The sequence below is a fragment of the Haliotis rufescens genome, unplaced genomic scaffold (genome assembly GCF_023055435.1).
Source record: "Haliotis rufescens isolate VD_foot unplaced genomic scaffold, xgHalRufe1.0.p SCAF_12, whole genome shotgun sequence".
NCBI lineage: Eukaryota > Metazoa > Mollusca > Gastropoda > Lepetellida > Haliotidae > Haliotis > Haliotis rufescens.
The window spans coordinates 30261295-30277242 of NW_025963802.1; the positions used below are offsets into that span (position 1 = coordinate 30261295).

The 15948-nt window shown below is 42.1% G+C and overlaps 2 protein-coding genes across 2 annotated transcripts; both read right to left on the reverse strand.

Annotated features, from left to right (window-relative positions):
- Positions 1-5081: 5081 nt before the first annotated feature.
- Positions 5082-7160, reverse strand: LOC125378362. The gene is made up of 2 exons (XM_048393804.1): positions 6761-7160; positions 5082-5494 (listed from the first exon to the last, which is right to left on the reverse strand). The coding sequence occupies exons 1-2, from the start codon at positions 7092-7094 to the stop codon at positions 5487-5489; spliced, it is 342 nt and encodes a 113-aa protein (XP_048249761.1). The 5' UTR covers positions 7095-7160; the 3' UTR covers positions 5082-5486.
- A 3590-nt stretch (positions 7161-10750) lies between these two features.
- Positions 10751-15636, reverse strand: LOC124118091. The gene is made up of 6 exons (XM_048393805.1): positions 15570-15636; positions 14572-15064; positions 13340-13725; positions 12311-12386; positions 11641-11741; positions 10751-10894 (listed from the first exon to the last, which is right to left on the reverse strand). Exons 2-6 carry the CDS (start codon positions 15044-15046, stop codon positions 10850-10852), a joined length of 1083 nt encoding a protein of 360 aa, XP_048249762.1. The 5' UTR covers positions 15047-15064; positions 15570-15636; the 3' UTR covers positions 10751-10849.
- Positions 15637-15948: the final 312 nt, after the last annotated feature.

Consider the following 15948-nt stretch of genomic DNA (forward strand, 5'->3'; position numbering starts at 1 on the left):
AGGCGCATGTATGCATGAGAGGGGACATATTGATCATGTATTCATAAAGAGAGGTGTTATCGACCTAACTGTTTATAAATAGGAAACAGTAGTGAGAGGTGAATTCACCACACCAGCAGAATTTCTTTGAACTATTGTAGGGATATTGAAAACTTATAAAACGTCTCGTGTTTCAATACAGAGCACAAAAGGACTTGAACGGAGAAATGCAGTTGAAATCAATACGTCATTCCTGCTTCGTCAATGCTAGAGACTTAAGGGACCTAGCTAGTTGTTGTGTAAGGCACTGTGCGGTGTCAAGAGGCAGGTCCCGGGTAATGAAAAAAGAGGGTGTTGGGTGGTTGGGTCTCGGCCGGAGGATTTAGGGGAGTGGGTAGGGGGATAGGAATTGTAACCACTCCCGCCTCTGGATCCGCTAGTGTGTACCATATGGTATTGTGTGGTGTTTGGGGTGAGCAGGGACCATATAATCTATTATATGGTCCCTGGGGTGAGGTGGCGGGGGGTGGCGCAACTCTCGGTCCCCCGGGGCCTGTGTTACTAATAGTTGGTGACCCCCTTTGCTACCTACAACTTCCAAAATATCGAAATCATTCCCTCAACTATAAAAGGGTAAACAATAGTTGATATATTTTGTCACCCACATTTGAACTTATGCGACCCTCCCTTATGACTCCGGCCCATACATTCCTACAACAAATGACCGCTCCCGAACTCGGCTGTGGCAGTGGGTGGTCTGATATACAGCATACCATATATAGGGCTAAACTTCTCTCTACACGGCCGTTTAATCCCATGGAGATTGCTGTAAAAAACAGGTTCATGAGAATAACATAACAGCAAAAATCACTCCATTTACTTTTATGGCTGGATTAATTCAGCGAAATAGCGTTTGTCTTATAACGAGGTATGGATGTATAGTTACCCGTTTTAACGATCTGTAAGTGGCATGAACACAAACACATAGTGTTGTCTCCAGGTGTGGAGAAGTTTTAATGAGAATAGAATAATCACATTGTGAGTATTCGATACCACAACCATTTGACAGCCTTCCCATGATTGATACCTCAGAAAGGACTTCCGAGAAAATGTTGACACAAAATCAATTTTCTCTTTGATTTCGTTTCTAAACATTTATTATATCCATACTATCAATGTTATGTTTCTGTTTTAAACTTGGTTTATAGTTCCTTGTTTATTGTTATTCATGTCATGCTAATTTGCATCACGACTTTCTAAATCAACGTCCGTTTGCTGGTTTTACATTCCTACCGGCGGTCACGATGTGGCTGAAATATTGCCGATGTGACGTAATGCACTCACTCACTCCTACCGGCGGTCACGATGTGGCTGAAATACTGCCGATGTGACGTAAAGCACTCACTCACTCCTACTGACGGTCACGATGTGGCTGAAATACTGCCGATGTGACGTAAAGCACTCACTCACTCCTACTGACGGTCACGATGTGGCTGAAATACTGCCGATGTGACGTAAAGCACTCACTCACTCCTACCGGCGGTCACGATGTGGCTGAAATACTGCCGATGTGACGTAAAGCACTCACTCACTCCTACCGGCGGTCACGATGTGGCTGAAATACTGCCGATGTGACGTAAAGCACTCACTCACTCCTACCGGCGGTCACGATGTGGCTGAAATATTGCCGATGTGACGTAAAGCACTCACTCACTCCTACTGACGGTCACGATGTGGCTGAAATATTGCCGATGTGACGTAAAGCACTCACTCACACCTACCGGCGGTCACGATGTGGCTGAAATATTGCCGATGTGACGTAAAGCACTCACTCACTCCTACCGACGGTTCATCGTGTATAATGTTTACTGGGGGGCAGGGGTGGCCCAGTCGTCTAAGGCGCCGCGATTCGCTGTGCAGAGTTGCGTCCCTTGGGCACGCCCGAAACCTATGATTGTGGGTTTGAATGCCGGTTCGCTCCGATTATGTTTCTAGGTTTGTGAGCACCACACCCGTGCTCGTGGGTAAATGTCTGAGACCTGCATCACTTCGGGCTTTCCTCCCACGTTCAGCTGACACGCCGTGATATAACTGGAATACTGTTAAAAGCGGCGTTACACCCAACTCCCTCACTCACTCAAACACTAATGTTTACTGTAATATAGTGTCTGCCCGCATTAGGATAACATCAAACTTAGACCACTTTCCGACTTTAATTCTTATTTTCTTTGTGACGATAAACCGTTTTCCCCCGTCCTTAAGTAAAGTGAGACCCTGTTAAACCGGACGGTAAGCTCCAAGTAAATTCATACGGATTAACGAATTTAGTTCCTTTAACGAATAGAGACGTTCCCAACAGTAATTACCAGAAAGGATGTTTTCGGATTAATCGGGTCCGTTCTAACGACGTCTCACTGCATTCCACAGCACACTGAAACCCATAACCTTCTATGTTTGTCTGATTGCAACTAACAAACATGTTACGTCGATATTTCTAGACGTATTATCCTCGGGGCATATGAGTGGGTGTCAAATCTAAAACACAGTATGATTACAACATGTCATGAGTTCTCCCTTTTTAAAAACTGTTTATGTTGGTGAAAATCAGCACACGCCGCTGTATGATAATATAGAAGGAAATAATGCCCGCCGGTAAAGTAGACCTCGAATACGTTACACATGTCAAATAAAATTGAATCTGTGAAAGAAAATATTTTAGGATTTTCTTTTGTTAAATTGTATTTTAATGTTTAATAGAAAGGAGCCCTGATAAGTTAGCTCTTCCTGAAACTGTTGACATTTTGACTTTTGAATTTTCTGACATTTGGGTTGCATGGTATGTATGAGAGACATCAATCAAATGCTGGGAAGTATTTTCATGACATTTGTATTGATATTTTCTCGATGTCAATGTCAATTTAAGACAATTTGAATATAGAGAAAAGCTTTGGAAAATAATTTTGCTCGAATGAAATAACATAAATGTCGTCGTCATTGTGCTGTGTGAATATGAAAGCTCCCGGGCTTGAGATACTGGTGGCAGATTGTTGGCTCCATCATAGTCGCTAGGTCTGACCCTGAACACAGGGCTCGCTGTTGTATTGACACGGATAGAGTGGGATTTGTTTACTTTGATTTCAGCTCTTGATAAAGATTATTCATGGACTGTTCTCATACGATATGTGTCCTAATATTGACTTACAGTCGTGCTGAAAGAAAAAAATATTGATTGGCATGTTTGGAGTCAACCGTAAACGTCCTCGGAAAGAAAGGGGAATATTTTACGGGCGGTTCTGTCGTTTTTAATCCGGCTACACGCTTCATGGTTAAAGGTAGGGTGTAGCAGCACAGTGGTTAACGTGTTCGCTCATCACACTAACAACCAGGTTTGATTTCACTCATGGTACAATATGTGCAGCTTATTGCTTTTACTTGTCCCTGGCGTGAAATTGTTCGAATGTTGCTTAAAAACGATGTGAAACCGACTCACTTTCTAAATGGGGGCACGGGAGACCATGTCGTCTGAGGTGCCGTAATCCGTTGTGCAGAGACGCTGGGCCTAAATGATGTTTCTGGGTTTGTCAGCACCACATCCGGGGTCGTGGGTTTCGTCAAGGTGGCAAACGACTTAGGCCTGCATCACTTCGGGCTTTCCTTCCACATCAAGCTGACACGCCATGATATAACGCGAATGCTGCTAAAAGCGGCGGAAACCAGACTCATTCATTTACTTACTGTGTGATCTTAACCGCATAGTTCAGATACCTGGTAAGTTTAAAGTGTAGCTAGATGTTTGTAATATGCTCCTCTACTTATAACAGAAGTACTATTAATGTACTCAATACACAATCTTGTATGGTTGGTTGGTTAGTTGTTAAATGCCGCACTCAGCAATGTTCCAGCTATATGACAGCGGTCTGTAAATAATCGAGTCTGGACCAGACAATCCAGTGATTGATATCATGAGCATCGATCCACGCAGTTGGGATACGATGACATGCATAAACCAAGTCAGCGAGTCTGACCACCCGATCCCGTTAGTCGCCTTTTACGAAAAGAATAGTCGCCTTTTACAGCAAGCATGGGTTGCTGAAGACCTATTCTACCCCGGATCTTCATGGGTGCAATACACAATCTACTACAGGTCAACGCATATAGCAAAAGCTGATGTCTCTTTTTGTTTGGTTTGTTGTTTTAGATCGTAATTGACACTATTCTACCTACAAATATATATCACGGTAGCCTATATACAATCCACATAAACCAGTGGTTGAAATAATGAGCAACTTCAGGGAACAAAGGCGTGTAATCAACAAAGTCACCCAGTCCTTTTCAGTCGCCTCTTACAAGCATAGGTTTCTGGAGACATATCCCCGAGCGCAATCACCGGGGAAACAGGCAAAGAAAAGCTACTGGTGACTCCAGAGCCTCGACGACAGACAAAGCAAGGCCATGCTTTCTAGGTTCAATCAGCCACAAATAACCCATGCTTGTCGTAAGAGGCAATTAACGGGATCGGGTGGTCAGGCTCGCTGACTTGGTTGATGCCATCGTATCCCAATTGCAGGATGCTCCGGATGTCAATCACTGGATTGTTTAGTCCGGACTCGATTATTTGCAGACCGCCGTCATATAGCTGGAAAATTGTTGAGTGCGGCGTTAAACAACAAACAGTCCATAGAGGCTTACGGAGTGAATGTGATTTAACACCGCTTCTTCCAATAATTCAGCCACATCTAGACAGGGGAAACGGAGACTGTGCTTCACACAATATGTTGTTGTTAAACATCACACAAACAAAACATCAACCAGCCATCATATATTGCACGCTGAACATATTAACGAACAAAATATGTCACTGGTTATTAAGATTTAATTTCGTCAGTAGTCAAGTGTATATATCCCTTCCTTTCTACACGGTGCCCTCTTTCAAACAACTTGGGCTCAATATATTTTGAAGATCTTAATTCACTTCAACATAATACCTGTATGTCTCATGTTGCGTATATGCAAACAACAAAACCATAATCAGGCATCAGATCCTAATGTTTGGCGGCTCTTATGATAAACTTGCATTTGGAGTCCAAAAGACATTTGTAAAAACAAATAAACACAAAAGCCTTTAGGAAAAAGCAATGAGGGTAGAGCAGTACACGTCAATCGGTAAAGGGAGCGGCATTCAAAAAAATTAATTTAAATCTCAATGATGATGCATTTGCAATTACGCATTTTCGTGACGATTCTGGTTCGCTGGTCACAGCGTGGCCAACGTAATACTGTTTCTGCCGATAATTTTGGGATATATGCAGACTAGTAGTTATGGGATGTTATCAGAAATTATTGTAAACTTCAGAACACAAAGTTCATCGTTCTGATTCTAATTGATTATTCTGTCAAACATATTTCTTCAGGTTCTTTAGGTGCTTGAAAATTGCATGTTGTCGCCTCTTTGGTGTCCATTATTCGTTCACCTTGTCAGTGATTGGTTTAGATGAACACAGCTGTTGTTAGGCATCTGAAAGGAAACGTACCAGTAAGAAGGCGTTCGCCAATATGTCATAATATATAGAGCATGAACCCCAAGCAAAACAGTTCAGTCATATCACGACGTGTCAACTTAATGTGGGGAAAACGTCAAAGTGATGGAAGCCTGAGATTGAATTCACACTACGACCGTTGTTTTATGCGTCATTTAATATGATTTTGTTTTAGAAAAGACAGGAGTGGGTTGGCCTTACACGCGCGCATGTAGGTCTGTTCAGTTTTTAGTGCAGAACCCCTTGTAATAACAGGCATTTATATTTGGCACAACCAAATACATGAGAGTTTGTTAAACGTTTTCTCTTCTTCATTACGATGTCTGTAATTATGGGGGCGGTCGGGTAGCCTATTGGTTAAAGCGTTCCCGACATGGGTACAATGTGTGAAGCCCATTTCTGGTGTCCCCCGCCGTCATATTGCTGGAATATTGCTAAAAGCGGCGTAAAACCATACTCACTCACTGTAATTATGACGAGGAGTTGGTATAAACAAATAAACCACTTTCATGTCATTTAAGACGAATTGCTGCTTTCGGATTTATATCGATTTTGAATTTCATCGGTACGATTTTGCAAAAAAACGGACTGATGTTGGACTTAGTATGCCAAAAGAGTACCTTTTAAAGCATTGTTGTCATGGAGACAGACCTACCTCTAATTTATCCCCCGAACATCCGACAAAGTACCAACAATTATGATCCGTTTTGGTGCACGGGTGGCCCAGTCATCAAAGACACCTCCATTGCATTGCTGTGCCAGAAATAAATGTTCGTGGGACCAAATCTCAGATTCGTCCTGATTATGTTTTCGGCTTTTAGAACCACACCCTTGCTCGTGGGTTTCACCGAAGCGGTATACGTCTCAGACCTGCATCATCTCGGGCTTTCGTCATCAATACTGACAGTCGTCATACATGTAATACTATTCAAAACACCTGTGAAGATCTCAGGTAGAATAGGTCTTCAGCAACCCATGCTTGCCGTAACTGGCGACTATATAATTCTTGTCGTAAGAGGCGACTAACGGGATCGGGTGGTCAAGCTCGCTGACTTGGTTGATGATGCATGTCATGGTATCCCAATTGCGTGGATCGATGCTGATGATGTCAATTACTGGAATTGTCAGGTCCAGACTCGAATATTTACAGCCCGCCATCATATTGCTGGAATATTGCTGAGTGCGGCATTAAACAACAAACAAACAAAGAAATACTGTTAAAAAAATCATTCACTCGCTATTACCTGTTTTACAGAATATCTCGTACACGTTGTACCCCCACTCATAAACTGCAGCATTGGAAATAACTTTGGCAGATGCAGAGTTGGCAGATGCAAAGGAAAGCTGAAGAGAACCTGCCATACAAGTACATTCCCCTGTGACGCTCTGGTATCCAAAATACTGACGCTCGTTCAGAGTGCAGGGAGCGACGCTCAGGGATTCCATATCCGGACACTCACCAGCAGAGGGAGCGCAGGCTATGGCACATTCAATTCGGTTGACTGTGGACTGTGGCGTTAACGTGACTCCCTTCTGATGTTTTGGTCTCATATTTTCAAAGCCAGGTATCTGCGTCATCTTACACGTGCGACACGTTTCAATACTGCTGCTACAGCCTACAAATAGAACGAAGATGAACCTTCCGACCATGTCTACGTCTGTGTTGCATTGGGTGACTACGGGTCTGTTGTTTAGTTGTTGGCATCACCACTGTTTCCAGTATCTCCTATAAATACTGAGTACATTGTATGGTTGTTGCGCCTGTCTGTTTTATTGTTATCCGACATGTAAATTGAAACTGTGTTAGCGGGTGATTCATAGACACACTTTTCATCTGTCAACAGCGTGTTCAATAAATCTTGAGTTAAGTGGCAAAAGGCGTTACGCTGACCCTGGGTTACGCGAGGTCGATGACAACGTTGGGGCTCACGGGTTGCCCAATCGTCCAAGACGCTGCAATTCGCTGTGAAGTCCCCCTTGGGCACGCCAGAAACCTACGATTGTGGGTTCGATTCCCGGTTCGCCCCGACTATGTTTCTAGGCCTGTCAGCGCCATACTGACGCCAGTGGGTTTCACTGCATCACTTCAGGCTTTCATCCGACATTATGCCGACACACCGTGATATAACTGGAATATTGTTAAAAGCGGCGTTAAACCAGACTCACTCACTCATTCGATGTCTAATATCACTAAGGATTGACTTTGAATTGAATGGGGTATATATTCTAAGGTGTATGTTTCAACATGGGTATACTGTTTGACTTACTTTTTCGTTTGGCCAAAAAATATTTTTTTGTACTTTTGACACATCCCACTTTCTCACTCAGTCAGGCGCCCGGGGGCGATTCCCCAAATATGTGATGCCCATTTCTTGTGTCCTTCGCACTGACATTGCTGAATTATGGTAAAAGCGTCGAAAAACTTAATTCGCTCGCTCAGTCCTTTTCGGGTGTTAAGTATCTGAAGGTTTATATTTTAAACTTTACACAGGGAACGAGTGACCTCGTGGTCCGCAGTTCACTAAGTTATGTCAGAATCTCTGAGATTCACAATGAATATGGTCCTTAGTTTGTCAGCATCATATCCGTTCACCCTGGATTTTTACCAAAATGGCAGATGTCTGCTACTTGCATCCCTTTTTCCTTCCTCTCAAATAAACGTGACACACCGTAAAAAATAATGTTCAAAGCGGCGTTGAAACCGACTCACTCACTTTATCAGAACGGATACACCGTGTATGTAGATTTGCCTGCAACATATGTGCACAAGTATGAGATAGCTTCGCGATAAATCGCAAAGAACAATGAAGAACGAAGCGTTGTTTATTTCACGATAAACCATTGTTATATCATGACGTCATTTCTGGAGATTCGAACATGCCCTCGCAACTTGATAAATTGGACGACGATATGTTTGAGAGAGAAGCGTCTAGTGAGTTGTTCCGCATAGATGTAGCTGGACAGCGCAGATGAACGCAATGACCGAACGATCGTACCCAAAAGTGGAAGAGATCTGACAACTGGTAATGGGAGAAAAGGTGCAGATAGTCGATCTGAAAATTGTGAGACTACCACAAACGTACATTAATGCAGTTGTCCGACATTGCCGAGGTCGGATTGTATTCAGGGAGTCATTATTATTTAAATTTGGGTAAATGTTTGTAAAGCTTGTACAATTTATTGACAACCTAAAAAAGCTGAACAAAATGTTGATATCTCATATAAGAAATAAACAACTCGTGGTCGTTGTTTATCGCACAATAAAACACTGTAGGGAGAATAAACAAATCGGGTCTGCGCCCCTCATGGTTTATTCTCCCTGCAGTGTTTTATTGTACGATAAACAATTCCCACTCGTCGTTTATTTCTTAAATAGAACACGTGAATTTTACTGTCAATTTATCTGTGCAGGTACACGTGTCTCGAAAACACACTCAGGTTAAAATGACCCGATGGGGGTTCCGAATAGATTCCCAGCAACATCAACTGGAAGGCGACTTAATGGCGCGAATGGTCAGACATCGATTTTGCTATTATGAGAATAAAACGAAACAAGAAATACGAGTCTCCGGTTTCTGTGTAAGAATAACCATTATGCTTGTGGTTCCTGTATCGCTCAATAAGTCACCAGCAACCTATGCTGGTCATAGGAGGTGGTCAGACTTGGTGACTTGGTGGTGTGCGTGTCATCGTGCATCACGACGCCGGGCGTTGCTCACAATATCAAATCACGGGATTGTCTGGTCCAGACTCGATTATGTACAGGCCGTCGCAATATGACTACACAGCAATCCGCCAAAACATGGTGCCAGTCCACCCGATCCCCATTCTACGTACTGGCGTACTGGGAACAGGGGAAACTCAGACTGGCGGTAGGTTAATGTAATCTATCAGCCGAGTGGAGTTCACCTCGCATCCAACGTGATGAAGATGACTAAGTCATCCTTTGTCATCAACATGTATGGGTATCTTAAAAAAAACCTGTATACTTCTAATAATGACCCGGGTTCGATTCCCCACATGGGTACAATGTGCAAAGCCCATTTCTGGTGTCCCCCGCTCTGACATTGCTGGAATATGGCTAAAAGCGGCGTCAAATCATACTCACTCACTCTAATAATGAATCATGTTAGAGATATCGATGTTACTGAGTGACAGTGTTGAATGCATGACAAAAACATTTATCACTATCTATCTATCAAGGTCCGTCAGGTCAAAATTGTTGGACAAAATGGCGGATTCGGTATCACTTTGGACTTTCTGATTGGTTAATCATATTGCTTGATTGACATGTGACGAGATAATTGTGAGGACTGATACAGTCATGCGTGTATACCCCATATTGGCTGGACACAGTAATGTTGACGTCATTAAATCCTGCTCGTTACAGCAGTGACTCGTGTAACCTTTAAACAAGTACTTGATATGTACGAGTGATGAATGTGACGTTACTGATTACAGTTGGTGTATTTACTGTAAACTATTTACTTTTGGTAATTGTGTACACGAAACACGACCTCCCATGAGGTTCCTGTTGTTGCACGAACGTGTTCATGTCACGGCAGAATGTATTTGGAGAGACATGGTCATGTTGTAAAGTTGTCAGGCACCACAACCGCTAATCGAGCGACATTACTGATTATGTTGTGAGTGTACATGTTTTGGAGAACAACCTACACCACGGGGAATTACGGAATATATGTCCCGCTGACATAAACGTACAAGGTTATTTTCAAGAGGGATTCATCCCTAAATCCAAGTGTCGAGTGGTTTTTTTTCATATTACATCCTGTGTGTTCATAGATGCTCCGCACCTTCATGGTGTAAAGACGCGTGTTTAGCACAAGGTGAAGATTCTAAGTTATGTAAGGCCACATAGATAAAGATCGTGTTTCTCGTCTCTTAAAAGAGACACGTAGTTGCTAAGTTGCAATTGCTGAGTGCGGAATTAACTAAAACATCCAAAACAATAATTTCACATAATGTTCCAGTTAGCCAACTCAGTATGACAATGTGCTGCTCTCTTTCTGATACATTACTGAAAGGTTCAAGGGCCATGGGATAGATATTGGTTAAAGTATTAGCTCGTCATGCCGAATACCCGGGTTCGAATCCCAACATGGATACAATGTCTAAAGCCCATTCTTGATTTCATCGACACGTGGCTTGAATATGGCATAAACTCAATCCAATTAAATAAAACAAGAGTCACACATCCAGATTTTTTATTTCCTTACAATATGTCGGCGCGCGAATATAATTTATTTTTATATAAAAAAATATCTCTTCATTTCTTGTATCATGTTTACATCAACACGTTGACGGATGTCGCCTCAGTACCCTTTCGTTATCTTCCTCGGACACCTGTCGAAGACCAGCTGAAGAATAGATGTATGTACATGTACGTTTAGGAGTGAATGATGAAACAATACAACACCACAATGTCATTACTTTGCCTACGTCAGATGGTGATGCGGGTATTCTTTTTTATAACTTGTGGTTAAACGTTAAATAAAAGTCTAACAAGTAAAAACGTTAAATAAATTTATATACACACTAAACTTCTTATTTAAACGAATCATAATCAACATTATATTAAAACATTAATAACTGCATGTTAAAGATATAACATTCATCACATAAGTATAGCTTCGTTGTTCACCACAGTTCTGTTAAAATAAACACCATAACACTCGTCTGGTTTGACGAGTGTGAAATGAAATTTAACTGGAAGCACTCGTACAATCTCCAACAGCAGTCGTTGCGGATTCTGTGAAGAAATACGCACAGAATGTTTGTCGTACTGACAAGGATCGAGTGGTTACACTATATACCGTGTATTATGAGGGGCCCGGGGCAGCTGGTTTGCCTGACTGACCAGGCTCTGAGACGTAGCTGATAGTGCATCATTGTACCGCGACGATGTGGGACGTTGACATGATATCGAGAATTGGTTTGTCTGACTTGATTTGTCGCCTTGTTACAGCTGAAACGTTGCTGGTAGTGGCGTAAAACAACACTCACTCACTAACTCCTCAAAGCTGAGGGTTACTGAGTAGCATGCAAGGTCCGTGGTAACATGGTTTTAGGTGAATAGTTTTCATTATTTTGTGTCAGTTATTACCGAATCAATTTCCCCATAGTAATCATCCAGGTAGCCAAGTGCACTTGCTCCGGCCCCAATGTAGAGGGGTTCATTGCTCACTGCAGGTATCCGCCCATAGGCTGTGGAATAGCAATCAATGTGTTTAAAGTAATGTTGGGGCGGTGGGGTAGCCTAGTGGTTAAAGTATTCGCTTGTCACGCCAAATACCCGGGTTCGATTCCCCACGTGGGTACAATCAGTGAAGCCCATTTTCTGGTGTCCCCCATATTGCTGGAATAGTGCTAAAGTGGCGTAGAAGAATACTCACTCACTCAAAGTCATGTTCCATTTGATGAACAACAAAAATTATATTAAACTCACGATAATACAACAAATCTATAAAAAAATTAATGCATACTGATAATAATGTCAAAATATACATTTCAGGACAATGTTTTGGGGTAAACAAAATATATATTATTTCCAGGACGCATGTTAAAAAATAATATATTCCAGCATAATATTATTTTTCTATTCACCAGAAAAATAATTTCTAGGGACTTAATTAAAAATTCATTGCTATTTGACACTTCTTGATTTACAATAAAACTGCATAATTCATGAGGGTTGTGAATTTAAATGTGAAGGTCTCCGTGCAGCCCAAACCCTCTTCAAAAGCCTTCCACCTTACAGCCCGAGGCACTCTCACCGTACACCGCCCTATCTCCGACCGTCAGCTTCACCGTGACATCGTCTTGCTCCACCGAGACGTACGTAAACGATCCCTGTAATATATGTACATAAAATATCACAGCTGTCGCCGATCGTTTAATGCTTTGAACAACTACTACATTGTCGATTTACAAGAATCTCGGGGTAACGTAAATGCACATTTGTTGGTGAAAACATGTTAACATGGGGTAAGACTTGCGTTATAGTGCTGGGCTAATGTTGCTGTAGAAATGTAACCAGCAATCAAATGCATTGTAACATCCAGACATCGCCGAGATCGATTGATAGTCCCTTTCGGAATAATGACGCAACCATTACAGCTCCACTTTTATTGATTGCTGGCTCTCGGTGAATATTGATATGGCTCTAAAAGGGTTGCAGTTAGGTGCATAGGTTGCACTGTATTTTGTCGCTTCAACTAAGGCCATGTATTATGTAGACACCTTACCTTGACTCTTTCTCACCGGGAGCTTATGTTCAAATAACCTGGGCCCTGTTTCATGAGGCGTCTTAGCTCTATGACGAGCGTAACTTTCAATCTTTATTGCTGTTTCTCGACACGTTTTTTTCTCACTGCCTTCACAGTGCAATCAAGCAACTACTGAGGTCAGAGGTCATGACTTCCAACCCTCGCTCATCCCCTCGAATTCAATGTTATGAATAAGCCCGCAGTGTGTACCGTTTTAGCGCGTATAGTCGTAATTATGCACGTAGCTTTGTGGAAGGATCTCAGATCACCGGACTTTCTCTCTATGAATGGGAACAAAAAAACTATTTCAAGCGATAAATTCTTCAGCAATCATGCACCGCAAATAATTAAGGCAAGGAAAGATAACTCTTTGGTAAAGATCCGGACAAACCGAACTGTTGTTAATACCGGACTGTTTACCGGACAGAACCAACTATTGACCGTACTGAAATCCTTTACACTTTTGAAATGACCCACACGATTATTAGTATAAGATGGTCCAAATGGTATTGTGATTCTGCCATTTCATGAACTTACCTGATTGATCGGGAGAGATAAAACCACAGGTTTCCTAGTCTGTTTATATCTATATTCCTTCCCGTATCGTGGTATTATAACCAGTTGTATTTTGTTCCCAATCAAAGCCAGACTGAAGGTACTTGATGTCCGAGAGAAGCTGTTGCTGACGATAGCTTGGTTTGATGACCCTGAAGACTTTGCTTTCACCAGTAGAGTGAGGCGGTATGCAGGTCGGAGGTCATTTCCGGTGAAGAATGGAATGAAAAGATGTCCCCCCTGAAAGGCTGCAGCTCCGTCATGAGTAAACACATTTCCTTCCCTCCCCATCCATATCCTGTTGTAACGCTCAGTAAACGGGCGGTTTCCTTCGAAGTCAAAAGAGAATTCCGGTTGACACTTCTTTGCTGAAAAAAAGAAGTTTAATTAAGAGTCATGTCAACATCTAAAGTTGACGAATGGACAAATTTACAAAAATAAAATCTTATTACCCAATATTGTGAATTTACGCATTTGCTTTATCTAACTGACCAAGGGAACTGACGCATGGGTGTTCCAGCTATCTAAGTCCTCGTACTTTGCTTTGCAGGAGTTGCGTGTCTCAGTTGCCAAAATTGTTGATCGTGGGTTCCAATGCTACATGTTAGCAACGCGTATTAGCTTAGGTGTGTCAGCACAATGCCAGTGAGTTTCTCCATACACGTACATTGTTACGACCTGATTCATTTCGGGCTTTCCTTTCCTTTCCTCATTAAGCTGACACGCCGTGATACAACTGGAATACTGTAAAAAGCGGCGTTAAACCAAACTCACTCACTTCACACCAACCTGGTACACCGTTGCATGAATGGCTTTTGATTTGATTGGCTTAGCCAGCAACTGTTTTTGAGTTTTTTCCATAAATCGAAAAATCAGGCCACGCCCACAAATGGACTACTTTAATTGGCTGATAATAGTGTGGGTGGAGCTTGGGTTGCATTATTGTACTGGACGATGTCACTGATTTTTTATTGTTTTTCTACAGAATTTTTGTTTTGTGTTAATGATAAAATATAAAGTCTGTGTTATTATTGTTGACTTATTTATTTATAAGAATTGATTTCAATATCTTTTTCCATGTGGCGTTATGAACACAAAATAAGGTCCACACTGAGGTATGAATGACGTCAACAATCCGAGGTGGGTGTGAAATTTGGTAAGAAATTTTGTCTATTTACAAATTTTGATGACTACTAAAATATATATATACTTACCTACATGCTCCTTGAGTAATACACGGGGGGACGCAAGGTGTGGGTAAGGGCTTGACTGCGTCTGGCTGTTGTCATAGTAACCCAGCTTAACAGGAGAAGTATCATAACTCTGACTGTCACCGCCGTAAGGATTGCCGTTGTCATGGTAATCCTTGCCACCACCCAACCCTCCAATTTTACTGTCTGTGTTTTGGTTGGCAAGGTCGTTTTCGTCGTCGTTAAAGCCGTTGTCAAGGTCGATGTCGTTGAAGAAATCGTCGCTAGGAAACAGACTCAAGGGCCATTCTAGATCACCACGACTGGGAAATATGGAGTTTTCGTCGGTGGTGTCATCGCCTTTCGGTGAAGGGGACTGTGGGTCGCCGAAAATAAAATCGAGATTGTAAGAGTCCTCGTCGTTGGCATTGAACGGGAAGGCAGATACACAGAAGGATAGATAGAGTGTGAATATAGCGGCGATGCATGTGTCTGCCATTGTGATCACCAGCTAGTCCTGGAAAGAGATAATGCAACTCAGTCACTGGTTGATACATAACGTATCTGCTCGTTGTTTGTTATTTAACGCGGCAGTCAGAAATAATTCAATTACATCAAGGCGGCTTGGACATAGTTGAGTCATGGCCAGGAAAATCAGACAAATTTGATATACATGGTATCTTAAAGTCACTGTATTAATTTCCAGCTACAGATATGACAACCATTTGGTGATATCCAAAGTTCGTGATCCATAATCAACAAAACCATTGGCGACCTCGGCTCGGGAATAAATCGCGTTTGTTTCCCCCGGGGTTGCGGCACCTTGGACGACTGGACCACCCGCATAGTCCAGGCAGGTCCAGACTCGATTATCTACAGACAGCTGTCAAATAACTGGAATATTGCTGAGTGCGGCGTTAAACAACGAACCACAACAACTGAACATAACCACGTGCCTGCACACACACACACACACACACACACACACACACACACACACACACACTACAATATCAACCTACCTGAACTGTCAATTGATGAACCGCAATAGAAAGGCAACAAGCGATCCCTTTCTTTTATATCCACCTTAATTGCATGACTCGTTTTGATTGGTTACCATAAATGACGTCATCAAGAGGTTTTAAACATTTGAACTTCCAGGCATGGTTGAAGGAATGCTCCAATGAAATAAATAATATATGGGATAATGTATACTGTCTTCCTCAACCCAATCCTTTCTATTAATGCCTCCTTAAGATTCACGTAAACGTCATTGAGTGCTTGTTTTAGGGTGAAGGTCAGTGGGACATGACGTGTCCAAGTGAGGATCGGTATTCGATTTTGTGAAAGTTATATGTCCTTTCATTTGGTTTTACTGAACTACAAATTATGCAAAATTAT

Coding starts and splice junctions, on each gene's coding strand:
- LOC124118091 (XM_048393805.1), bottom strand. CDS start 15,046: ATGGCAGACACATGCATCGCCGCTATATTCACACTCTATCTATCCTTC. Junction 11,742..12,310: donor CGGAGATAGGGCGGTGTACG/GTGAGAGTGCCT, acceptor GCTATTCCACAG/CCTATGGGCGGATACCTGCA. Junction 10,895..11,640: donor ACTATGGGGAAATTGATTCG/GTAATAACTGAC, acceptor TCTATTCTTCAG/CTGGTCTTCGACAGGTGTCC.
- LOC125378362 (XM_048393804.1), bottom strand. CDS start 7,094: ATGACGCAGATACCTGGCTTTGAAAATATGAGACCAAAACATCAGAAG.